At 27.9% G+C, this 27,441-nt stretch overlaps 1 protein-coding gene and 1 pseudogene across 1 annotated transcript; one reads left to right on the top strand and one right to left on the bottom strand.

Moving 5' to 3' along the window:
• Window positions 1–994: 994 nt before the first annotated feature.
• On the bottom strand, window positions 995–25,428 carry LOC145183641 (focal adhesion kinase 1-like). The gene is made up of 27 exons (XM_090077089.1): window positions 25,181–25,428; window positions 24,770–24,945; window positions 22,434–22,521; window positions 20,902–21,044; window positions 19,790–19,844; window positions 19,022–19,162; window positions 18,773–18,850; window positions 18,489–18,596; window positions 18,266–18,383; window positions 18,001–18,031; window positions 17,157–17,293; window positions 14,699–14,796; window positions 12,991–13,090; window positions 12,374–12,474; window positions 12,071–12,186; window positions 11,844–11,947; window positions 10,943–11,237; window positions 10,724–10,803; window positions 10,083–10,111; window positions 9,066–9,105; window positions 8,669–8,829; window positions 5,378–5,563; window positions 5,174–5,282; window positions 5,020–5,078; window positions 4,490–4,888; window positions 4,358–4,417; window positions 995–1,454 (listed from the first exon to the last, which is right to left on the bottom strand). The coding sequence occupies exons 1-27, from the start codon at window positions 25,328–25,330 to the stop codon at window positions 1,251–1,253; spliced, it is 3,366 nt and encodes a 1,121-aa protein (XP_089933215.1). The 5' UTR covers window positions 25,331–25,428; the 3' UTR covers window positions 995–1,250.
• Window positions 2,464–3,741, top strand: LOC149892462 (uncharacterized; annotated as a pseudogene).
• Window positions 25,429–27,441: the final 2,013 nt, after the last annotated feature.

Below are 27,441 nucleotides of genomic sequence, written 5' to 3'. Positions count from 1 at the left end.
AGCTTAAAAACGGACTTTAACGTGATTATTTTTAAAAAAAGGCATGTTATTCGTAATAAAAAACGAACCAATAGTAGCTCACATTTTTAGTAAAAATAATAATAATAATAATAATAATAATAATAATAATAATAATAATAATAATAACAATAATAATAATAATAATAATAATAATAATAATATTAATAATAATAATAATAACAATAATAATAACAACAACAACAACAACAATAATAATAATAATAATAAAAATAATAATAATAATAATAATAATATTAATAATAATAATAATAATAATAATAATAATAATGCCATTTAGTTTTTAAAAATACTTTTAAATCGAAAATCTTAGATCAAAGATGTAACTCTCTAGAAGCTAACCCTTCTATTTTAATTCAAAGATGCAACTCTCTACTAGCAGACCCATTTATTTTAGTTCAAAGATGTAAATGCAGCATACATATAATTAATTTTAAGCATATTTACAATAAATTTTTGAACAACATTTTCATAAGAATAAATGGTTTAGTATATAAACAGAGGAAAAAATTATAAATATAATACAGATATAAAAGCCGAAAACTGATCAATGGCATGCTAAAAAAAATATTTTCTTTAAACAATCGAAACAATATTAAGAAGTTGATGTTTTATGAACAAATGGAATCTTGGGAAAAAATTTGATTTTTTTAAAATACCTGTCGTAAGTACTTCAGAAAAAAAAAAAACAAAAAAAAAACTTCATATTAAAAAGTATTCAGAAAATAAACACTAAAACAAAAAACAAAAAATTAAAAAACAAAAAAACGAAACAAAAAAAAAAACAAAAACAAACAAAAACAAAAAGAAACAAAAAAGTTGTTTAAAAATGACATATATAGCAAATAATAAAGACGATAATAATAACAAAAAATAATAATAATAATAATAATAAATAATATTATAACAATAATTAATATTATTATTAATATAAAATAAAAAAAAGCATAATAAATTTTGGTTAGCCATAACTATTTATTCAAAAAATAAGCTCTTATTTAAGTCAATCGAAACGAAGATCTTTATATTTACTACCTCCATTATCCACCAATGGAAACCTCATTTAATGAAGCAGATGTTTATGGGAAAGCTTTAGATCCTAATGCAGTATTCGAGATGATTGTTTTTTTTTAAATGCATCTTTTTCTTAATTTCTCACATCTTCTTTCATTAAGTTATTAAAATCTTGCAATATAAAGTCTTCTTTTTCATCAACTTGTACGCGTTCGGGCATTCGGTAGTTTAGATATAGTATCGTATAAATTTTTAGCGTCAATGGCCAGAGCATGAGCTGCAGCAAGCATATTTTTTCTATTCTGCTGATCTACAGTTGTATCAGCATATCTTTGCGCAATTTCCATTTTGGTAATCAGTTCTTTCATGTCTGAAGAAAGAACCTTTTGAGCCATCTCGATCTACAGAAGGAGAACCAATTTTAAATTATTCTTATAGTAGGGGAGACTGGGACTAGTTGGCTACAGGGGTAAGTTGACACACTGCGTTTAACTTTGGGATTTTCCATCAGAAATTTTTAGAATTCACATGAAATCTTCCTAAACAACTAATTCATCTTCCAATGTAGTGTCAGGGTAATTAGCGCACGCGCATAGAAGTTATAGCGTTTTTTGTGTCTTTTTACTAATTTTGTAACTTTTGTAACTAATACTTTTTCAATTTTAAAAAGCAATAGGATTAGCTTCAAGTAAACTCGAATAGATGTAAGTGTATTATGGTTCACTCTAACCTGAACTATTTTGTGATTTTCAACATTTTGCGTTCTGAGGGATCTGTAGGACATTTTGTGAACAACTAGTTTTTGGGATTAGTTGACACAATGATTGCGGGGCTAGTTGGCAACATGTGCCAACTTACCCCTGATTCACATAGGCCGTAAATTCACTAAAGTTGGATAATATTGAAAATCTATAAACAGACACTAGGTTACATCAAATCTAGACAGTTAAGCTTAACCTTTTTTATGTATGTGTGTATGTGTGTATGTGTGTATGTGTGCATGTATGTATGTATGTATGTATGTATGTATGTATGTATGTATGTATGTATGTATGTATGTATGTATGTATGTATGTATGTATGTATGTATGTATGTATGTATGTATGTATGTATGTATGTATTTATACATACATACATGACTTTCATAAAAGAAGTGAGGAAATTAGCTTTTCAGTATGGAAAAGCTAATTACATCAAATTGCCACAGAATTGAAGCAAAAATGAAACAGCAGGAAGAGACTGGTTCACTGTTTACCTCAAAAGACACAAAATGCTGTCAATAAAAAAAACTGAAGCAACAAGTCAAGCACATGCTTCCAGTTTTAAACCCACGAATGTTAGAAAGCTTTTACAACAATTTAGAAGCTCTGTTTAATGGCTTAAAGCTGGAAAATGGAGATATTTGGAATATGGATGAAACTGGTATTACTACAGTTCAAACTCCAGATCATTTTGTAGCTCATAAAGGTTTTAAATAAGTTGGACGTTTTACTTCTGCTGAGAGAGGCAATTTAGTAACTGTTGCAGTTGCAGTCTCTGCCAGTGGGAATTCTATTCCAGCCTTTTTTTTATTTCCACAAGTGAAGTTTAGAGAGTATTTTTTAAATGGTGCTCCCAATCGAAGTGCAGGTGCTGCAAACCCTTCCGGTTGGATGACTGAAGTTCAGTTTTTACAGTTTTCCCATCATTTTGCCAAATATACTAGAAGCTCAAAAGAAAGACCTGTTTTGTTACTATTAGATAATCATGACTCCCACCTCTCAATAGAAGCTTTAGACTACTTCAAAGAAAATGGTGTATCAGCTTGTTCATCTCCTCCTGATTGCAGCCACAAACTGCAGCCCCTAGATCTCAATATAACTGATCCTTTTAAAAAGTACACAAACACAGCTTGTGATGCATGGATGACAATGCACCCTGGTTCAACAATGACAATTTACAATATACCAAGCATTATGAGTAATTCCTTTCCACTGGGATGCACCCCAAACAATATCACAACTGGGTTTAAAAAAACAGGAATTTTTTCCACTAAATGTTAACATTTTCAATGAACATGATTTTATGCCTTCATATTTACTACCGATAGACTAAATTCAGAACCAGGCCCTGCTATGGAAAGTTTAGTGTTATATGTAAGTAATGTTACTCATGTTGACTAAACTTTATAAGAAAATGATTAGCCAGAAGTTAATTTGCTCAAAAAACTTAAAAATATTGCCATGTCTAGTCTTCAGACAATAATGATGAGCCAACTGCAATTCTAACTCCTGAAGATTTAAGCTAAAGCAAGAAAAAGAATTTTAAATAAAAAGGGTAAGAAAAAAAGAAGCATGTCAATATTTTAACAGATTCACCAAATATGAGCAATATTAACAGATTCACCAAATATGAGTATCTTAAAAGAAGAAAAAGTTAGATATGGAAGAGAAAAAGAAAAGAAAAAAGTTTAACAAGTTTAAAATTGAGGATGAGTAAAAAGCCATCATGTAAAAGAAGCAGATACCTAATAGAAAAAAGTCTGGATCATGAAAATTACTTTGACAATGAGGTACCTTTTCTAAAAGTAAGCCTGAGGAAATCTGGGTTCAGTGCAATAAAAATGTCACCTTTGGTCTCATGAGTCGTGCATAACTAGAAACACATTATTTTACATTTGTGACAACTTTAATGATATCGATCAGTAGTGTAATTGTTACTATTCTTATTGTATAATAATGAAGTTAATTGATATTTTCACTTTTGTTTTGAACTTTAAATTGGCTTAGGAACTAAAAAACTTAATTTACATAAAAAAGATACACTTGAAAAAATGCTTAATGTTGCTAAACTTATCACTTTTAATATGTGATGCCAATTTACCTTGATGGTGTAGCAACTTAACCCAAGACAGGATAAGTCAACACACATTTTTTTTTTTTGAGGTCTTTTTTGGGCCACTAAATATTTTTTTTATGTTTGACACTTGAACATGATTGCTACATTCATTTTCTTTTGAACTGCAGTTAGATATTTTCAAAAAAATTCACCAAGAAATGCATAGAGCTCATAAATTAAAACAGTAGCCAACTAGCCCCAGTCTCCCCTACACCACGGTTCTTAAAAACTTCAAATTAAAAATTATTATAGAAATATTTTTTTAATAACTAAGAAAGTTAAATAATTTTTCATAAGCCTCAGGTCATTTTAATATGAGGATTATTTATAAAACTGGAAGAATGCGAAAACAAATGCTAAGCAGAGTAAAGGAATAAAAAGTTGACTCTCATTATTTTTACTACATAAAGAAAGTTCACTACATACCTCCTTGTAGGTAATTAAATTAACTTCTGCCAATAAATCACGCAAATTTAGACCAACCACCTGAAGTGACAAAAACACTTGAGAGCAAACTTAAAATAGTGTGATAATTTTTAACTGGTAAACAAATATTACCTTCACTAAGTCTAAAAACTCTTCAGGTTGGGCATGCTGAACACCTGTACTTAATTCAATAACAGATTTGACAACATTCTTAGTATGTAATAAAACTTTTTCAACGTCTATATTTATATCCTGTTGAACAGAAAATGGTGCAGATTCCTCTGCAGGAGCGAGATGTTCAGAAGCACCTGGTGCAAAAGTGACACTGTGAGGCGGACCAACTGGGCCACTACGAGCAGTTGCAGTAGGTTTAAAAGATGATGCGTATACTTCATTATTTCCTACTGTGTTACTGCAGTTAATGGAGTTACTATTGGTACTAGTAGATAGTAAAGAATGTGATCGGTCATCTGCTGATGTTTTAGGGTTTTCTACCTTTTGGTCAGAATTACGAGATAACGGTGACGGAACCTTTACACATAAAAAATACACATAATAGTTTAGTTAGTCTTGATATCTTAAATATAAAAAGTTAAAAAAATAAAAACAAAGTTAAAAAAATTAACAATAATAATTAATTTAAATGTTAAATGCAAACTTACATATGTAGTTGAAGAATGTTTATCAAAACTCCATAGAGGTATACTTCTTCGTAATGGAGCTATACAAAAAAAACAAAGGCTAAATCATGACTGATCAAAATTTTTTCTGCTGAGTTGTAAATTATGTTTTTTCAAATGTCAATAAAGAACTTACATGAACTTTTTTTAAGAAGCTTTTGTTCAAGTAAATCGCGTGCATACTCGTCCTTGTACAAATCGTATCCAAGTTGTTCTGAATTATTTTTTGAACTGCTGGGATTCACCTGTAGTGGAAAAAAAAAATGAAGTTAACTGTTGTTTTTTTTAAATCTGAATTTTAATTATTTGACTTATATTACTAGGAAAAAATAAAAACAACCTGAGACGTGTCTTTCTGAGATTGTTCAGCTACAGAAAAACTTTTCGTTTCTTCGCTTTGCAACCACTCGTTATCTGCTTCTGTTTGTTGCTGTTGTTCTTGAAGCTTCATTTGTATATTTTCGTGCTCTCTGAGTGAGTCACGAGTAGCACGATTCTTGTTTTCTGACTCTTGTTTATGCTTTTCCTTTAATTTCAAAAGATTCAGTTTCATTAATATATCATCACCAACTTTGATGTCATATTTGTCATCAGCCATATTTTAAGGTAATTTTATAAAATTGATTACTATTTGACTTTTGAATTTAAAAATCTTGCATAGATATCTAATGATATGGAGATAATTTAAAGAAGGGAAACATTAAAAATCATGACATCCGAATTTTTATATTGCAGAACTACACAAAATTCTCCCAAAAACATTAGGGTAGGTCAATTTTACCATTTTTTTAAAATATCAAATTGAAATATATTGCAGTTAGTGTAACTAGGATATAGCTATAACTTCACTAAATTTCAGGTATGCTGTATTAAAAACGGCTTGCATAATTGCCTTTTAAGTCCTCAGTTAAAGACTACTTTTGCTGTGTTCCTAAGTTATTTTAAATTTCAGTCTTAGAAATTTTAAATTTTGAATTAGTTATTTCAAATATCTTGCTTTGAATGTAAAATTCAACCAATAAAAGTGTTTCTTGCAAAAAGGGACCAATAAAGTTTAGTGTATCTGGATGATTATGCTTTGGAACCTATCAAGTTTTTAACCATTGCTCATTTACATTATTGAAAATTGATTTTAAAATTAGATGTACATTTTAAGTAAATGTTTGCTATTTTAACAAGTAATATTTTTATTTACTTGATATTTAATAAAGGTTTTTGTTTACGTTTTTTTTTTTCATTTTATCAAAGCATTGGATTGTGATATTTCTCATTTCTATAAATATAGAATTACATAAAGTAAAATACTCAACATAAAAACAGAAATTATAAACATTATAAACACAATGAAAATGGCAAAAGTAATAATTACAAAAAAAAGTGAAAAGAAGTATGGCTTTGGTCCATGTGAATTATTAATAACAAACCCAAGTACTTTCAGACAGGTTATTCATTAGTACTATTATTTTATTCATGTAAAGCCTAGTGTAAATATCTTAGATATAACTCAGCAAATAACTTAAAATCATATTTGGGCCACAGTAAATCATAATATAATATACCTAAATAACTAATACCTAAATAAATATACCTAAAATAACTGATAAGAGTAAAAGATCTTCCTCATTCTCGTGAAAGACATAAATCATAGGCAAGTGCCAAATGCATTAACAGTCTCAAAGGGTAGTTGATAAAGCAGAATCTCTCATATAACATACAGAGCCATCCAAAGGAAACAGCAATTTATTTAAAATGGATAAATTGTAATTTTATTCAAATATTGTAATTTTATTTAAGTATTTCAAGAACATGAAAAAAAAAAACCATTTTATGGTGTATTTATCTTCCAAAAGAAATTCAATGGTAACCAATAAAGAATCTTCAAAGAAGAAGTGTGAAGGTGAATACTGCAACTTAATTAAACTTCCCAGATTTTCTATGAAATCAGAAGTGAATGTCCATCAAGCTGATGGTGTATTACATTAAAAATATCTTGAGAAATGATGTTGATAATCACATCTTTATTAACAAGTGCAAATTAGGTAGGACTAAAGCACAAGTAAAGATAGTAAAAGTGTAGATTTAAAAAGAAAAAAAAAGTTAATTTGCCTCGGTGTGGATGTAAACTTGATCAAACCACTGAACTTCTAGAATAAAAACTTACCTGAAAGGAAATTGCTTAAAATATCTATTGAACCTGAATATCACCTCGCATTTACTTATGAAGACAGAAAATCTACTGCAACCTGTTTGACTTATAAAACAATTCATGCTATTGATACAACTGGTTTAATACTTGCAAAGAACATTTCATGTTTTAAAAGAATTTAATCTCCAGGATACACATCAAGTACAAGAGACAATAAACAAATCCAATCTTTAAAAAAAACTAGTCTGTTTAATTGTTTAACTTTATGCTCCACCATGATTTGAAACAAAGATATCTATTAGCTGCATGAGTCTCCTTACCATCTTTTTTCTGCAATAATTCAACTAAATATTCTCTCATTTAACAATGTGCTAGCTGTGAAGCAGAATATTATGCCATGGTTAAAGATGAAGAAAAGAAAATCTGAAATCATGGTTTCAATCATTACTGACTACTAGATAAAAGTATTTTTTTAAATTGTTTATTTTACTTGGTAACTTGATAAATTAAAATATTTTTAAAATTTTTAAACAATCATAATGCAGTATTGATCACAATTTTATATTTGCAGAATAAACATGAAGAGTCAGCAAAGTAAATTGAAATAAATTTTAATTCTAATCACTGGATGAATAAGTTGATTGATCTCACTGCTCCAGATGTTACAGAACCTCCTACCTCACAACATTTTTCAAATCAAGAAATTCAATACTTCATAGCCAACTATGTTAAGCCAGATACCTGCTAAATTATTATCTGAAGGATCCTGTCATGTTTTTGGGTTTATGAATCAACATAGCTGCATGTTGACAAAATTAATTACCTAAACGAAGTGTTAACATGTATGTCAAAAGGATATTATTTTCATGCATACAATGTTTTTGAATGATATTTTTAAAAGATTCAAAAAGTTACAATAATTGTGACTTAAATCTTAATAAAAAAGTGAAATTAATGTGTATCTAACTAAACATTTCAGGATTAAAGTTTTTACTGCTGAAAAATTTACTAAGCTAGATAATCAACTTATAAATTTGGAACGATGGATGATAAAGATAGCAAGGCAAATATGTATAGAAAACTATATAAAATATTTTCACAATCAAATTTTTTCATTTCTGCTTAGAGAGTATTTTAAAGCATTTTTTTTTTATCACAATTATCTTTAAGATTACGTCTACAAACAATTCTTCACCCAAAACCTCTGAAATTTTATGAGGTATCTTATTTCAATTGCCTCCAACTACTGCAACATTGACAATATGCAGGAGTAAAAATGACCTACCCTACTAAACATGGTCAACTTAGACTAATAGTATTGATTTTAAAAATAGCAAGACTAAAATGTCATAAATAATTTTGAAGATCTATTTAGCTTATTATATCTTAAATAACTATTAGATATATACTGTAATTACAGTATGTAATGTATTACCTAACTTAATTTGTTTTGATAAAAAGCTCCAATAAAAATAATAAACTTACTTGTGAATTTACTTTAGGATTACACCATGACATCCTTTGTATATTGAAAGGGCTCTGATTCTTTGTGTATGGTCTTGGTAACGTGCTGATACCTATCTTATCAAAACTTGAGACAGAGTTAGTTAGACGTGTTGAACGTGGTAGGGTTACAGACCGAGTACCTAAAAAACCATTTTCATAGAAGTTGAATTGTTTGAAAGCATCCATGACATGAAAACATCCATGAAATGAAAGCATCCATGAATGTAGCCTCAATAATGGGATTAAACACTTGCATAAACTATAACAATTTAAAATATCAGGAATAGGTGTGGTAATGTCAAAACCTATAAGGAGAATTAGGAAGAAATGAAAAGACTGGAGAGAGTTGAATCTCTAAAGATTTTTAAAAAAATACCTGAAAATAGTGGTTCTATGTTTGCAGTTGGTCGTGCAGGCTAGTAAAAATTTAACAAAATATGAATTATTACATTTGCAAAAAAGCTAATAAATTTTATACTTTTATTTTTTGTAAGGGTTAAAAAATGATTTTACATATAAAGTTTATCAAGATACATTCTTTTATTCAATTTTAGGTAACTTTTCTTTCCTTTTTAAATTTTAAATTGAATTGATGCTCATTTCAAAATTTTAGGCAACCCAAATAAGTTAAAAGAACTTTTTATGAAGAAAGTTAAATTATAATGACCGAAAACAAATTAACAATTATTTGTAAATATTTGTAGAGGATATGAATGAGTAACAACAACTTTGTGGATAAAATCAACTTTATAAAAATTATTTTGTAAACGTAATACTTTTAATGTTAAAGTATTCAAAAAAAAAAAAAAATTCATATAATGTGGAGTACTCTCCAAAAGAACATCTATTTGGCAGCCAACTCTTACACTATAATACCAATCTCCATACCAATACTATAATACCAATCTCCATACCAATACTATAATACCAATCTCCATACCAATACTATAATACCAATCTCCATACCAATACTATAATACCAATCTCCATACCAATACTATAATACCAATCTCCATACCAATACTATAATACCAATCTCCATACCAATACTATAATACCAATCTCCATACCAATACTATAATACCAATCTCCATTCAAATATTTTATTCAAAAAGTTTAAATACATCAACACCATGCTCAAATTTCAATAAAATTTACTTTATAATATCCATAATTAGCAAATCTTTCTCATTTAAAGTACTGTTATTTGGTTCACAAAGGGTCCACAAAACTGACTGCTGCAAAATAACTACTAGCAAAAATGACCAGTCATATTACTAGCAGTCATTTTTGGCAGTCAATTGTTACTCTCTCTATATAAGATTATTAAATGAGAATTGTTGCTAAATAATTTGAACAGTAATATTTCAATAGAAACAAAAGCACAAAATACCTTTGGAGGAGCATTTTCATTATCACTACCTAAAAGAAAGAAAAAGGTTCTTGTTTTTAAGGGAAATGTTATGGGAATTGCTCATTAATCATTTTGGTTTAAAAAGTATACACAAAATGTTGTATGCAGGAATAATATAAAAAACACTTTTAATACTTGTATTAGCCCCCTACTTTATTTTGGTTTAAAAGTATACACAAATATGTTGTATGCAGGAATTATTTAAAAAAAACTTTTAATATTAAGATTGTATTATTAAGATTTAATATTAAGATTGCCCCCTACTTTATTTTGACCAACATAAATGTGAAACTACATCTAACAAAAGATTGCCATGCTTTAATACACTACATAACTTTTTAATTATCTAAGTAACCATTTTAACAAGGGAAAAACCTAAAAGCAGCAAAGTAAGAGCTTTATACAAAAACAAAAAAAGTGTGTTAATTTTTAAAAGAACTTAGTAAATTTATTTAAGTTTTTTTTTAATAATTAGTTTAACAGGCAAGATGCTTGTATTTTACAAAAATTTAGGCCTGAAACTGTTAAAGAAAGGTTAAAAGAAAACATAAAAAAATTGTAGGAATTCAACAGGTTACTAATACATTTTGCTAATTAAACTTTTATCAACTAATACCTACTTAAAGGTTTGGCATTCATTCTTCGTTCTTCCTTTTTCTTTCTTTCCTGACCAGAATTTTTTTCTTCTTCAACAATAGCACTAAATTTTTTTTTTTTCACAAAATCACAACAAATTTTTTTTGACTAGCAAGACAAAATAAACTCCAATCACTTACTATGTAAACCAATTAACATTTTTATGAAATCTATATAAACTTATATAAATGTAGAAAATCTACCTAAGCCTGGTTTTCATTTCTTGAAATGTTGGACGTTTAGCAGGATCATAAAACCAGGCTTCAGTCATTATATGGTACAATGTTGGTGGACAATTAGGTGGTAGCTGTAGTCTCTCCCCATTTTCAATTTTCCCAATAACCTTTTCATTGGGAACCCCCTGGAAAGGTTTTACTCCATACATGAGTATTTCCCAACAACAAACTCCAAACATCCATACATCAGACTTGGATGAAAACCGTCGAAAGTTAATTGATTCAGGAGCCATCCATTTTATTGGAAGTTTTCCTTTTGATGCTAGACCAAAAACAAAAAATAATAAAGTAAATAAAATCTAGATATAAAAATTTTTTATTTAATGATTTTTATTTCATTTGATAGTAAAATGTGACAAGTTATCATTCTTTTTTAAAAGCAGAGACTTTCTCTTAAATAAGTTGTTGAACATGTTTGTTTGTTTGTTTGTTTGTTTAAAATAAGTTTAACAAACTGTTGTACAAGTTTTTTTAAAAACATATCACCTAAAAAAAAAATCTTTATATTCTACAAAGCATTCTGTATCTTAGTTTTAAACGAGAAAGCAATAAACTCCTCTATTACAAAATTTACAATTCTTAAGAGCAATAGATACAATACCTAATTAGCACACAAAGAAAATTCAAATTTAGAAAAAGATAAAACCTCCAAAACAAATTCCTAAAAAAAGTGTGACAATCTTTTTTGAATATTTACTAATATTTCAAAAAAAAAAGGCAATCAATTTTGAATATTTACTAATATTTCAAAAAAAAAGGCAATCATACTACAAACATTAAGTAAAACAAACTATGTATTTTATCCAGCAATTTATCAAGAAAAACAGCTCGTTTTAAAACAGAAATTTTTAAATAGAAAATGTGTTACCTTTATAGTATAGTTGCTCTTCTTCAATCCACCTTGATAATCCAAAATCAGCTAGCTTCACTGTTAGTGGGTCAACTACAAGAATATTCCTTGCAGCAACATCTCTAAATTAATTATAATTCTTAAGTTTTGTTAAAAAATTTAATCGCTAAGTGGTATTCAAAAGAATAAATTAATAATTAAATTTTTGATAACTCATAAACAGAAAAAAGCATTCTTTTAATCACCTATGTACAAAATTTCTGCTTTCCAAATAAGATAATGCTGTGCTGAGTTGGTAAATGTAAACTACCAAGCGCTCAAGGTCTGTTTGTATCCTGTAAGCTTGCAAGTATGAGCGCAACTAAAGAGTTTTAACTGTTTTGACAATGTGGAGTGTGTAAGATAAAAATTGCATAAAATAATAAAATGAGGAAGCTTTCTTATCAGCTGTTAGGTCGGTCAAATCACTTATAGCTCCCTTTAAACTGTCAGTTACTTCTGATAAAATAAATTTAAAAATTTAAGTCATTCGTAAAAAGAGATATCACCTCTCCATAAGCTGCAAGCTCCATTATAATATAAGGTGGGCTCTCAGAGCATATGCCAATTAATTTAATGATGTGTGGATGGTCAAATTGTTTCATTATATCTAGTAAAGAAATGACTGCTAAGTAAGATTTTCAGCAAATTAAACCTACCATATATGCAAGTGTATAAATTAAGACTTTAAGTTGTATAGAATAGGTAAAATGATTTTATCTTATACACTGAGTCAAATATATAAATCGACTGTCTTTAAGTTGAGGCCTTAATTTTGATCCATTCTAAACTTAAAGCCTTAAGTCTATACCTTAAGTATGGAAAGTCTTAACTTATGCACCCGGGGTTTAAAATTTTATATTGACTTTAAACAAATACTTAAAATTGTCAATTCAATTTACTAAAATTGTAAAGGACTTAAATTATTTAAAAATTTGCACATGAAAATTGGAGATATTTAATTCACATACAAAACTGTAAAGCTTTAAAACTATAAAATAATCAAAAAATAATTTTCAAATGACATAACTTAAAAAAAAAAAAAAACATTTGAAAAAGTTAAACAAGTATTTTAAGTTTTTAAATTTTCAAGAACAAAAATTATGCAAAAAACATTTTAACATACAAGCCTCTTCCAAGAACTTTTCAGCACGAGTAGCATCCTCTTGCTCTTTTTCAAGTTCAACTTTATAAGTTTTCACTGCAACAGGCAGCTCACTATTGTACTAAAGTCAACATTTCAAAACATAAACCCAAAAGTAAAAATCCTTTAACAAGATTTTAACATTATTCCTTTTCAAAAGGTTTTATTTCTGCATCCTTTTTATTTATTTGTAACAAAAACAGTTCCTCATAATTTATAATTGCAAAATCTTAACTTAAAAATATAATTAATATGATTTTTTGAAAAAATAATTAAAAAATGAATGATAAAAGAGAGTCTATCTGTTTGATAAAAAGGAGTCTGTTTCAAGCCCAGTTGCCTATTAAAGAAATTGTGGAAGTGCTAAAAGTGTCAAAAACAATCATTTACAAAATGAAAAGGCCATGGGTACTAAAGCATCATTTCCCAACTTGGGATCCATGCCTCTTTTAGGGGAGCAGTTTGATTGTTAAAAGGACAATTCAAAAACCTAATTTAACTTTCTTGAGTAAAAGAATTAAGTTTTTGAATATTGAAAAATCTTTCTACATAGAGGACAAAAGAATTTTAGAAAGGCTTTGGTGGAGATGACACAAAAAAGTTGGAAAACACTGTACTTTTTGCCTAGTAAACTAAAAGAAGATACTTTTAGAAATAAAAACCTAAAATTAGGAGGCAACTATCAGATGAGTTGACAAAAATGCCATGGGGCTAAGTTAGATTAGTTGCTTGTTGAAATTTTAAAGGCTGACAGGCTCAACATTGAGGTTTATGCTAATACCTTGGTAGCCAAGGCTCTTCTCTCAGTGAAGCCAAATCAAACCTCCCCAAATTTATTTTTATTAATAATAGAGATCCATGCCACACCTCAAAAAAGATCCAGACATGGCTCTAAAAAAATCTTTAGTACTTGGCAAAAACTATGAGGCCTCCCAGCTCCCCAGATCTAACCACCCACTGAGGCACAAGGTGGAGACTTTATTGAGCAGAATATTTCTTTACAGGTACAAAATAGCTTTAAAATTTTTAAAATCTCTTTAGAGATGGTGAAGTTATGATGGGTTTTTCTTTGTGACACAGCCAGTGTAATGTATGCACCCATTTCAAATGACCATTTATTATTTTAATCACATTTTAATATTTTACTTTAAATTTAAAAATACATGAGACTTTTATGAGAACTACTTGCTGATTTTGACTGCTTTCTTTCTTTTTCTTAACTGTGGTATTTTATAAATTTTTAAAGCACTTAACAGAAATCTCAAAGATTATTTTGTTACCTTTTTAAATTTTCAATTTTAAAACAGTATTTAAATTATATAATTATTGATACAACAGAATTAAAATCAAACAGAATATCACAAAAAAAAGTATGTGGTACAAACAAGACTGTAAATCAATTATTCAATGTCAAACCGTTAAGCACTGTAGAAGACCCATAATAGTTTCAAACATATCCTTGATCAAGTTATGTACAAGAAAGAATAAGGTTTTTTTTTTATTGCAAAAAGCTCATTAAAGCAAATATATAATTCAAAATGGTCTCATTTCTTTGGACATAATTAAACTGAAGGTACTTTTTTTTTGTTTTTTTTTTTTCTCAAAAACTTTAGTAAATAAAAATTGAAAGTATTTATCTTGAACTCTATTGGGTACGCTAATGCTACAGATATAAAGAACAAGTTCTTACTGTTGTTTTACAAATGCCACGGTAAACATCACCAAACTGGCCTTGACCAATAATCTCAATCAAATTCAAATTTTTATGTGGGACCAAGTAATCTTGAGCTACAATGAAAGAGTAGGTCTAAAGTAGGTTGTAAAAAATAAAAATAAAAAATCAAACACTTTTAAATAAAATTTTAAACTATAAAAGACTAAAAGAATTATAAATGGATTTTAAATACAGTCGACTCTCGATATCTCGAACAGTAAGGGGACCGGAAAAAAAGTTCGAGATATCGAGAGTTTGAGATATCAAGAAAAGGGTTGAAAATAAATAAAATTGCCCGACTTTCATTAAAACAAGTTATTTTTCTGACAAAAATCATTAACAACAAAAACTACAACTTTTGGAAAAAATCTGTTATCTGATATTGCTTTAAATTATCCATCTTTTCCATCTTCATTAAATCCTCAAGTTTTAGTGCTAGGGATTGTATTTCATTTCCGTATTTTGAGCTGTATAGCGAAGCATTTTGAATTGTTTCAAAAGCAATTTCTTATTGAATATCAGATGGGCGTGGCGGGGCTTTGACGTCAATAGCTTCGTCAACGCTATCTTCAACTTCATTATCGTCGTTTTCAAAATTAGGGTCTAAAATCTGAGCAATGATTTCAGCATCAGTAGCAAGTGAACCGGTGGTTACTACATCGCAATCTAAACCAATGTAAGATTCTGCTGAGAGATCTTCTTGGGCGGCACGAGGATCTAACTCTCGCAAACGGTTAAGTTCTTCTGTCAAAAATTTAAAAGAATGATCATCATCAGCTTCTTCAATACTCTTGTTTGTTTTGCTGATACCAGCTTTTTTAAAGCAGTTGATGACAGTCTCCTTCGACACAGCATTCCACAAAGAAACAAGATCTTTCATTGCTTGAAGTATAGAAATTTTTGGCATGGGTTCGTTATCATCGACAGCCTTGATACACAAACGCACAATTTTGTGACAATAATGAGCTTTAAGACTTCGTATTACGCCTTGATCCATGGGCTGAAGGACAGATGTGGTGTTAGGGGGGAAAAATATTAGGTTGATGTTGCTTAGCCCTTCAATGTGTGGGTGGGCAGAACAGTTATCCACCAGGAGTGCTACTTTCCTGTCTTGAGCACGAAAAAATGAGTCAAGTTTCATTACCCATTCTGTAAAAAGGTCTCCGGTCATCCAACTTTTTAGCTAATTTTTATATGTGCAAGGAAGTTGTTTAATGTGCTTAAAACACCGTGGGTTTTTAGATTTTCCAATAACAAACTTAGGTAATTTTTCTCCCGTTGCACTCCCTGCTGCTATGCCTGTTAGTCTGACTTTACTATTTTTTCCCCCAAAACATTTTTCTCGTGATAAATGGTATGTTTTGTTTGGTAGGCACTGGTAAAATAGTCCAAACTCATCGGCATTGAAAATGTTTTCAAGCTTGTAATTCAAAAGCAATGTTGGAAGTGTAGTTTCATTCCACGAAGCAGTCGTATTATTCGTCACGGCGGCACTTTCGCCTGAGATTATTTTAAAGCTGATGCCGTTCCTAAAAATAGGAACAGAATAATTGAATTTTAATTACACGTTTAAAAAACTAAATAAATTAAATATAAACAGATACATGTTATTTGTTAATATTAAAATTGAACAAGATTTGACAAAATTTAACTGACCTTTCTTTCCAATTATGAAACCAACAATCAGATGCTTTAAAATCCAACTCTCCTACTGCTTCTGCGAATTTTAGTGCCTTTTCTTTTAGTATGGTACCATCAATTGGTACTTGTTGACTTCTTTTTGCAACGAACCACGTGTATATGGCCTTGTCTACATTTTTGAAATTACCACTACGAAGTTTCTTCCGTTTAGATTTTGTGCCATTTTTTTCCAGTGAGGTTAATAACTTGGTTTTATTTTTAATCCAGGTTGATAATGTGTTCTTTGGGACTCCATACTTTTTGGCAACCTCTTTGTTAGACATCCCAGTCTCTAGGTCTTTTAATGCCTTGCATTTTTCTATTATAGATTTGTTCGTGAGTTTTCGTTTAACGAGCGGCATGTTGCTGCGTTTGACAAAAAGAATAAATTATATATTAAAGGAAAACTTTTCAGAAATTCGATTCTTAAAAAAAATCGAATTTAAAAATCGAATTAAAAATTTTTTTTTTTCGAAAATTGGAATTTAAAAAAATTAAATTTTATTAAAACATTTTTGAAAAAAAAAATGTTGAAAAGTTCGAGATAACGAGAGAAAATTGCCCTGTGGACCGAAAACAATGTTCGAGATACCAAAAAGTTCGAGATAATAAGGTTCGAGATATCGAGAGGATTTTAGCCTAAACTAGTACGTTATGTCCATGGGACCGCTAAAAAAGTTCGAGATACTCAAAAGTTCGAGATATCAAGTATTCGAGATATCGAGAGTCAACTGTATTTATGATTGATTTTTACCTGCTTTTGGCAGAGCATAATTATTATCAGAATTATCATCGATTTCAGCATAGTCAGCAAAATCTCCATTTTTGCTGGAGTTCAATATCAATGAAGATGAAGAAATTCGACTGGGAATAATTGCTACTGAACTTTCACTGCATATAGTAAAATAAAAAACAACTAAATAAAAAATTAAATAGTTCATTGAATAAAATCCAGCACCAATTTGAAAAGGGCTAAAAAAGTATAAAAGATGTTAAGAAGCAAAATAAAGTTTTACTTAAAAACAAATGTAAATGCAATAAAAAAAATTAATGTTTCTGATTAAGCTTTAAAAAAAAAAACCTTTTCTTTTAAATAGATTAATTATTCTTTTCTGGAGTAGACAAGTTTTTCTGATTTATTTTTGAGCAGAAAACAACTGACAATTCAACACACCTGTTGCAATGAAATAATCAACTTTAAAAATTTCTTTTTTTTTTATTAAGTTAAAATTAAGTTTCATTAATTTAAATAAATTTTTTTTTCATTAAGATTATGCTTCACAGTCTGATGAAAAGTTGACTGATTTCAAATGCTAGACAGCTATGTGTAAATTTTTTTTTCATTAAGATTATACTTCTCAGTCTGTTGAATTCAAAAGTTGACTGATTTCAAATGCTAGACAGGTATGTGTAAATTTATGAATACTCATATATGCCTTTTGATTTTTAAACTGGTAAATATCACTTTAAATTATTAAAAGATAGGTAATTTCTTTTTGGAAAATATTGTAATAAAACTCCTTTTGAAACTTTTTTCATGCAAAAAAAAAGCGTTCATCAAAGATCCAAATTAATAAAAAAGCTGAATAAAAATGTACCCAGGAACTGATGGAAGATTTCTGTAGCTATCTAAAAATAGAGTAAATAAAGTATACATTAAAACTGTAAGGTTGAGTAATTTATAAGTTTTTGTTAAAATGAAACTTAAGGAAACTTTAATGGAGTTGCACTTTGGTCAAAAATATGCACTGATGTTTTTAAAAATTTGATTTTGAAAACCAACAAAGTTATCTACACTTAAAAAATATTTAAAGTTGTTTGACATTTTACATGGGGGATGTGAATTTAAAAGAAAATACATACCAGCTCTTTTTACAATTAGTGATTTAGAAAATGGACCATTTATAATGTGACAGTACCCATCAATTAAATCTGCAAGTTCAATTGCTTTGTTTATAGAACCCAGCATGAAAACTAATGGCTAAAAATATAACACAGCCAACATAAAAAAGTGCTTTCATTTTTTTTTGTCAGCAATTTTCTAGAATTTAATAAGTTTTTCAACAAAAAAATAAATTTAAAGTACTTCTTTGCTCCCTTCAACTTGAATTGTAAGTGATGCCTTTCCAGGCATTGCACCAACTTTTGAAGAGTGGATTTTAGAAATCTGCTTAAACTCAGCCATGCGATTAATCTAAAAAATAGAATACAAGAAAAAAATCTTCAACATTAGGTTTGGTTTCAAACAGATTACAATAAGTTACACCTATTATGCTATAAGAATATATACTAAAATTACATAATAATATAATAAAATTATAAAAAATAAAAACACTATTATGTTTTGTAAAACAATGACAGTTTAAAAACCTTAGATCCTTGTTCTGGACGATAACTTATTCCATCATTAGGTCCCACAACAACATCAACAGCAATTGACCAAACACTCTTAAAGATTTAAATGCATAAAATACATATTGAATCCACTAAATCATTTCAAAGATTTTAAAGAATTTAATTGAATGCAATTTAGAGAGCTTTCCCCATTGATACAAGTAAGTTGATACATGACCAACTGATTTGAAATAAAAAAAAAAAATCATTAAAATAACATCATACCCCTAGTGAGCATTTATAGACTTCTAAATCAAAACGATGGACTGCAATCAGCAGCTCATAAAACTTAAAACAGCAGGTATCTTCTTTGTAATTTGAATACTGCTTAAATAACTTCTGAATTTGTTTTCTAATATCTTTATTCTAAATCATATAAATAATGAAGCATTTAGAATAAAGTTTGAAAAAAAAAATTTTTTCCTAATAAAGTTGAAATAACTCTTTGAACTTTAATTTTTAATTGCTATAGATGTTCCTACAAAATTAAAAACATGAATAACAAAAAAAACTTATCTCTTTAAGACAAAGCATTTTATAAACACCATATAAGAAAAATAGATGATAAAAAAATTTATACCAATATAAAATTTAAAAAAACAAATTTGAAATTGGAAAGTTAACAAAACAAGCAAATTTTTATGAATTTGTTAAACAAAAAAAAAAAAACACTTTTCAAAATGCTTAACTTTTAAAAGTAAATTCTAAGAGAGACATTTTTTATATCAACCAAAAAGTTAGATTTTGTTTACAATAGATTTGTTACACAAATAAGTTATATAAGAGAACTAGGCTTAGTAAAGTATCCATTTAGATTAGGTAAACATAGGTATATTCCATTGTTTTTTGGTGTTAAAGGCCTTATAAATATTTGTTGAATGCCTGTTTTATATAATATATTAACTAATATAAATTACTTGTATTGTAATCGAACAAAAAAATTATTATAGCAACTTATCTATGTGTAAAGAACATTAATAATAAATGAATCACCTTCCATGTTTCTATAATGGAGTTCGGAAGAAATCTTGACAATCCAAACTCTTTTCTATTTAAAATAAAAATCTTAAATTATAAAACTTAAAAGAAAAAAATTTTTTTAACACATATATTTAAAAATAATCAATCGTTGTTAAACATATAATTTAAAAAAAACAACAACCATGAGAAAGAAGTTTTGATGTTCTTACGCTCGAGTTGAATCAAACAGCTGAAATCTGTTTAATTCACTTTAAAAATTTGATCAAGCACTTTTGATAAAAAGTTATAAGTGGATTGTCATTAAAAGAGAAACACTAATTTTGCAGTAAAAAATACTAATATTGTAGTAAAGAATAATTGAAACTGCCAAGCTGAAAGGTTGCTTGAACAGATTATCAAACATCAAAAAAAAAAATTTTATCTGGGAAGTTTTTTTCCTTTCTATATTCATCAATCAGTTAAAATAAAAGTATAAAAAACAAAAACATGACAAAGATCTTCAAAGAGAGGTAAGGAATGAGGGTTAATGTAGAATTTTTGTTTGCTTAGTTTAATGAGCCTGAATGAAATTATTCTAGCTTTTTTCTAGGCTAATTTTGATAAATTTAAAGGAACCTAAGAAGCTAACAGAGTTGATGTAGTCAAGCATGTTATATAACTGATGTAACAGTTGTAGAGAGAATCCCAGCTTTTTTGAAAATGCACTTGGTGTTTGAATTGAATAGGAGTAAACAGTTTAATCAATTATGGGACAATATTGAAAGTGAGGGCAGATTCTCTACTGTAATATCTTAAAAAAATTCATATCAAATATATATTGCATATCATTATTATTTTTTTTTTTCATCTAAACATTAAGGTATTCTATTGAAGTAGCAAAGTTGTACAATTTTAAAAAATTGAAAGAAAAACCTTTTTCTTTTAATTTAAAAAAATTGATAGAAAAAGATTTCTAAGCAAACTTACAAAAACTTGACCGGTAGAAATGAAGTAAAAAATTGAGAAAGGTGAAAGAGACTGATACTTTGGACAAAAAACAATAAAAAAAATTAAACACAAGGAGATTGGTTTGCAATTAAAATGCGGAATGATAACAAACTATTCTACAAAGATTTAATTCTTACTCTATAAAATCTAAATTTGACTTTTTATCCAAAGCAGATTGAGCCATATTGTTAAAGAACTTCTTCATCTCTAATACACCTAGTTGAAATGCTAAATCAGTATCTACTTGATCAGCTAAGTTCTTCATGTAATCAGAACGCACCTAAATCAGAAGAATTTAAGAATGTTTGGAAAGTATGTACAAAAAGAAAATAGATTAAGTAAAAGATCATTAGTAACTAATGCCTTACACCAAGTTCAAATTTAACAGAATGAGGCATTGTAATCACAAATATTGAATACACTGAGTTTTTTTTTTTTTGCTTTTCTTTGACTTATACCCTTCTGATTCTCACTAGCTCATATAAAACAATAAATGCAAAAAAGACAGAAGCCTGAAACCTACAAATGTGAACTTAAATTTCTTTAGTAGTATTTTTTTTCTTATTACATTACTTTTTTTTTTAACATATAAAATGTAAAATGAAGAATAAGTTATTAGGTTGGAGAGCTTTATCCATAGTTCTTAGTTCCCAATTGTAGGGCAAGAATTTTTTATTATTTTGGTTCTTTTATTTTTAAAATGTAAAAATTATTGGTTTAAAAGTTAGTTCAAAAACATAAAAAAAAGGACAAAAAAACACCTGCAAAGACAAATTGAGATATTTATATGAAGGCAGTTTAAAACCTTACAATCAATCGTAGCACACAAAACAAAAGCTTATTAACCATCTAAAATTTGTACTTGAACACCCTAAGCTAGATCCTTGCAATTAGTTTAAAAGCTCTGATTTTCCATGTTTTTAAGAAAGCTTTAATGATCATACCAATAATGTTAAGGTACTTTTACACTAATTGGTAGTGTGACAATTTGTCTATTTAATTTTAAGGTTGATCAAAATATTCCATTTATGAAAGCCTCAAGGCTGAAAAATACAGAATTCTGTAATACTTGATACCAACCACTATTCTTTTTTCTTTATGTGTTAGCTGTTTTATACAACTGTTACACACAAGAAGTCTCTTAATCTCATACACTACTTGAATATCTAAACTAAATCTTGTAAATTCTGGAAACTAATTTGTATATATTTGACCTTACCACAATATCATACCTAAAGAAAATAACATCACAATCCCAAGTATTTTAAATGTATAATATACAATTATGTTTATTTACAAATATACTTTTAAATTCATTATACTATATATTGTTATAAATATATGTTGATGAAGACAAAAACATCATCACTTTTATGCCAGCATGGATTATTTAAAAAACCAATCCTTTTTGGGTTTTATTGCAAGCACAGATCATCTTGAACATACTTTTTTTAAATTGGTCAAAAGCACAACAAGAAATTTTTCAAGTACAATCACAAATGCATTTTCACCAAAATAAAGATATGATTATTTGCTGTCATGTAAATATGTAAAACAAAACGAGATGTTTTTAAAATCAATAACAAAACATTTAATTTATTACTCACTAACAAAAAGCTTAGCAAAAAATTTTTGAATCAGTAAAACTTTAAAAATTAGATTTTTTTACCTGATCATATAAAAAGTAGAAAGTTGTTTTATCGATGCTGTATAAATCTGTGAATGAACTGGAGATGAATCGCACACGAAGGTTGTATCTTAATATTTTAAAGGATAAATTTTAGTTAAACCAAATAATAAGAAAGACTAAAAAATTATTCAATTCTGATTAAAAACTTTTAAATTTGCTAAAAAAAGCTCTTTGCAGAAAATTATTATCTTTAAAGATAACTGTGGCTCTAAATTCTAACTTTAATATTAATTTTTGCACAAAATCTGTTGTCAAATACAAAAACAATTTAATTAAAAATGAAAAAATAAAAAGAATAATCATCTCAAATCTTTACTTTATTCCATCATAAGTATTTAGAAAGGTATTAATAAAGATAACAATCATGTTTTTTTTAATATAAATGATACAAAAACTCGAAATATTGAATATAAAAGTTAACAAAGTAAAAAAATGTAATTTTTTTTGGAAACTAATCATTTAGGAATCTTCAAAGATTGAATTGAATTCGGTTGTTTCAGTTGAAAATTTACAATAGTGAAATCTAATTGTGTGCTCACCCTAAACAATACTGTAAACCAGGGGTGGGCATGAGGCCTATGAGACCTGCATTCCAATTTTTCATATCTTGTAAAGAGTCACACTCTAGCTTCATAGTATAAAGTGCTTAAATTAAATATTCATTTAGTTTAATTAACATCATTACATACTCCATATCCTTAGCAATATACTGCATGGTTTATACTCCATGCCTTAAGTGCTGTAATGTGTGATTACATACCTTATGTCTTAAGTGATATACTTTGTGCATAGGATTGCATAGCTCTTTTTTGGTAAAAATTAATACTTTAAATAAAAATGTGTGTAGATGTTGCTTCTCACCAGGATTTTGGTCTTTAATAACAAAACTTAAAAGAATCTTTAAGTTTAAAGGTTTTAAATGCTGTGTAAATTACACAGCAGTAAACCTTTTTATTATTTGCTTTAACAACAACTTTTTCCCATAGTATCAAAATCTTTCAATCATGACAATAGCTGAAAATATTTGCATAAACTCAACATTGGTATAAACTCATCTACAATTTTTCTTACAAGTATAAGTGCCACAAAAGCTGGACAAAAATTGAGTCACCTTAAATATTTTTATAGACTTAATGGATGCTATTTTTTCCTGGTTTTTTAAAAACCTAAAACTGTTTCTTTCAGAGGGGCCTCATCTGAAATGTCTGTCTATTTTATTTTTACTCAAGTTTTGAATTTTGTACATATTTTTTGTAAGTACCCTAAAAATCACACCCTTACAATCAAAAAGAAAAGGTTTTAACTGCAAAAAAAAAAAAAAAAAAACCCAGTTAAAAAAAACTTTTATTTACAGTTTCATTCTTAATACTTTGCATAATTCAAATTTTAAAAGACTCTTTAATTGTCCTGCATAGTTTACAATAATAACAACTTTTAGAACTGATAGTTTAAAAGCAGACAGGTGAAAAGTGATCATATAAAAATTAAGATTGGTCTAAGGACTTTCTGAGAAAAACTTATCTGATAAACTTACACAGTATTTAGCAGGACTTTAAGATTGTTTTTAATAAATCGGATAGAAAGTTACTCTCTAGATGACTGTTTGTTTGAGAGTTCGAAATGAAATTAAAAATGTGTTCTCCTATACAGCAGGACAATTAATATAATTTAGCGTAATAGCTAACTTGAAAAAGTAGCTTTTTTATGTCTATATCATATAGCATGAGGTGTTTGAGAAAAGAATATTATACTACTGCTACTTCATATCAAAATGAGTCTAAAGAAAAAGTGTGTGAAATACCAAGATAAACAAATGGATTTGTGTACATTCTACAACATCCCCTGCTCAATTACAAAATAGTGAAAACTGGTGTTTTAAAGTATAACTCAACACTAAGTTAAAATCTAAAGAGTTTCCTTGAAAATCCCTAAATGATAAATAAAAGGAATGACTTTACTAGTAAACTAATATAATGGAGGAACGTTGGATGAAAAAATGATACCAGACTTATTTTAGTGCTTAAAAAGAGACTGTCAATGTTCTTTATTGATGAAAGGTAAAAAAATACTTTTTACGCAAATCTGATTTGATTCTGTAACTTTTCCAGGTGGAAATAGCAATTTCTACTATAAAACTGATTTTTCAAAAAATTTCAACATTATAAAAATAGACTTGAAGAAAAAAAAGGACTTGATTATTGTATTTACACTTCAAAAATTTAAAAAATGTCAGGAATGAACAATTAAAACTGCTTTCTTTTTATTATTTATTTACAGCTATTATCAAAATGTTACAAATAAAACATGATAAATACCTCCATTTCTCATCATTGTGTTCTTTATCATATTTGGTTTTTACTTCACTCATTGTAAGAGAAGAACTAAGCCAAAAAAAGTCTTTGCTAGCAACATTTTCCAACTTTAAAGCATAAAACTTTGAAGCTGCAGAGATATTAGCACCTAACCTCCTTATCACAGTTTCAACAATACTCTAGATATAGTAAATAAACAAACCAGCTTGAAAATAAATCAAAATGATACAAGCTTATCACACTATATTGAAAATAACATAATAATACAAGAATTGTCAAAATATTGAAGATATAACATAACAATACAGGCTTATCATAAAATATTTAAAAAGTAATATAACAATACAAACTTATTACAAAATATTGAAAATATAGCATAATTATGTAAGCTCATCACACAATATTTTTACATACTTTCAAATCAGAACTATCAGCAAACTTCACTGCTCGAAATTCCCCATTAGGAAGAAAAACATGAAGCATACTCTTTAATGTGCTCTGGTTTCTTTCAAGTTTTGTAGGATTGATCCCGGTGTCATTTCTTGACGGATTTGTTACTGGCATAATTGCCACCAAAAATTATAAACGCATTTTTATATTTTTATTTCGGTTTCGCACTTAATAAAAACAATTATTAAACTTATATGTTAAACACATATGTACTAACTATATCCTGGTTATAAGGAGCTATAAATATAAGCCTTCAATTATGTTTAAAATTATAACTAAAACTAGCATCTTTTTTATGTTTTAAAAAAAAGTAGGAAAGTAGGAAAAGCATAAAAGTTTTGAAATATTCCACAAAGTAGGAAAAGCATAAAAGTTTTGAAATATTCCATAGTTCAACATAGCACTATCACAAATATTACATTTATAATGCTAAATATATTGCTATTATTGCTTTTAACGTTTATGACAAAACAGTAGAAAATGATGAGAGAAAAGTTACTTTAAATGATAGTTTTTTAAAAATAAATCTTTTTGGTTTTTGAAAAAATAAAAAAAATTAATAGAGACAATAATTGTATATTACATTTCTTCTAAAATGTCTTTTAGACAAGACACTTTATACAAAGCTATAGTTTTGGAATCTTTTTTACAAATAAGATTACAACTATAAATTAAGAGGATGCTGCAAGTATGACTAATTATAAAAAAATATTTTAGCTGCTATCAAGTACACCAACAATGAGAGAATTTACTTGAGATTATTTTCTAGACTATTCTTGGCAGTTTCAGATAGAAAGATAATAGGAGGGTATAATCATGATTTAAAAAATTAACAGCATTCTATTTGATATTTGTGTTATATCCAGTACAGAATTATATCAAAAGCAAAGTAATGTTTTAGTTATCTCAGTTAGATTCTTTCCTTAAAAATTAACTTTATTTAACTAATCCCTATATAATTTGATGTATTTAGTGACTAGCGAGATTTCTACTTATTTATGTATGCATACAGAACAGCTGCATAGCATACCGGTTAAAAACCTGACTAAAATTGAATTCTGATAAACAAACTAACCAAGAAAGGACAAAAACTGTTGTTAAATACTAACTTAAAAATCACTTTATAAGGTAAGTAAACACATTAAAAGAATTCATACATATTAAATGTATATAGATTACAACGTTTATTTCAAACTAATTTTGATAACAGATGTCTTAGATAGAGATAAAGAAGAACTCATCAGCCATATAATAACGAATGTTTATCCTATTTGCACAAATCCAGTGAATGATTTCTTGGTCAGCGGTAAAGTATTTTTTATACTTCTAGACACAACTTCTCACAATGACGTCACAGGTATTGCATTTTCTGTTATTGGAATGACAATTGAATTTCTTGTTGATTATTAAGTTAGAACAAGTAGGTTAAAAATAAATGAATATTGAACTTTATTTTTGGTTAAAGAAGGTATTTCTGGTTAGGCAATACTCATCTCAATATCCATAACGCAAAAGTTAGATATTATCAAGACTGAGATAAAAATGCGACAAAACCCTAAACTCTGTTTCCCAACCTTTTCCATACCACCCACTTAAACCTTTCTAAAACTCCATATGCAAAATGTAGATGATTTTTTAAAGTTCAAAAAATTGAATTGTTTATTGAAAAAACAGACAGCCCCCATATGGTTAATTTAAACTTTTGCCCCACTTCGGAAACATTCCCTTAAACTATCTATAAAAGTTGTAAAATTTTTCAACCTTTGGAAAAATCCATTGTATAGGCTTTAGATGGAAGTAGCATTGTGGTGAGACTTCTTTTTATTTATAAATTACATATTTTGAAATATTAACTGACAAAAAAAGATGATTATCTTTCTTCTTAATCAGCCTTTTTTTAAAAAATTTGATAAAATACCAATAAAATAGAAAATGAGTTTATCGTGAGTTAATTAATCTTTTCTTTCTACTTCTTGTTTTTTTATTAGGAAAGTTTTTTTGGTTAAAGTTTGTTTCCTTTCCTTTAAAAAAATCGTGCGGTTAAACTTGTTACAGTATGTCATCATGCGTATTACTGTTTGCTATTGTCAAGTTTTAATGAGTTTCAACTATTTTTTAATTGCGCAACTCTTTTATGAAATGTTAATTTTTATTCGTAGCCAGGAAATTTTTAAATCAAATTTTGTAAAATACTTTTTAAAAGGGTTTCGTTAGCTTTAAACTTC

This window comes from Hydra viridissima, unplaced genomic scaffold, assembly GCF_058129835.1.
Source record: "Hydra viridissima isolate aposymbiotic clone 2 unplaced genomic scaffold, HvirCarnegie_v1 scaffold_2, whole genome shotgun sequence".
Classification (NCBI taxonomy): Eukaryota; Metazoa; Cnidaria; class Hydrozoa; order Anthoathecata; family Hydridae; genus Hydra; species Hydra viridissima.
This window is presented reverse-complemented; position numbering and strand designations above follow the sequence as displayed.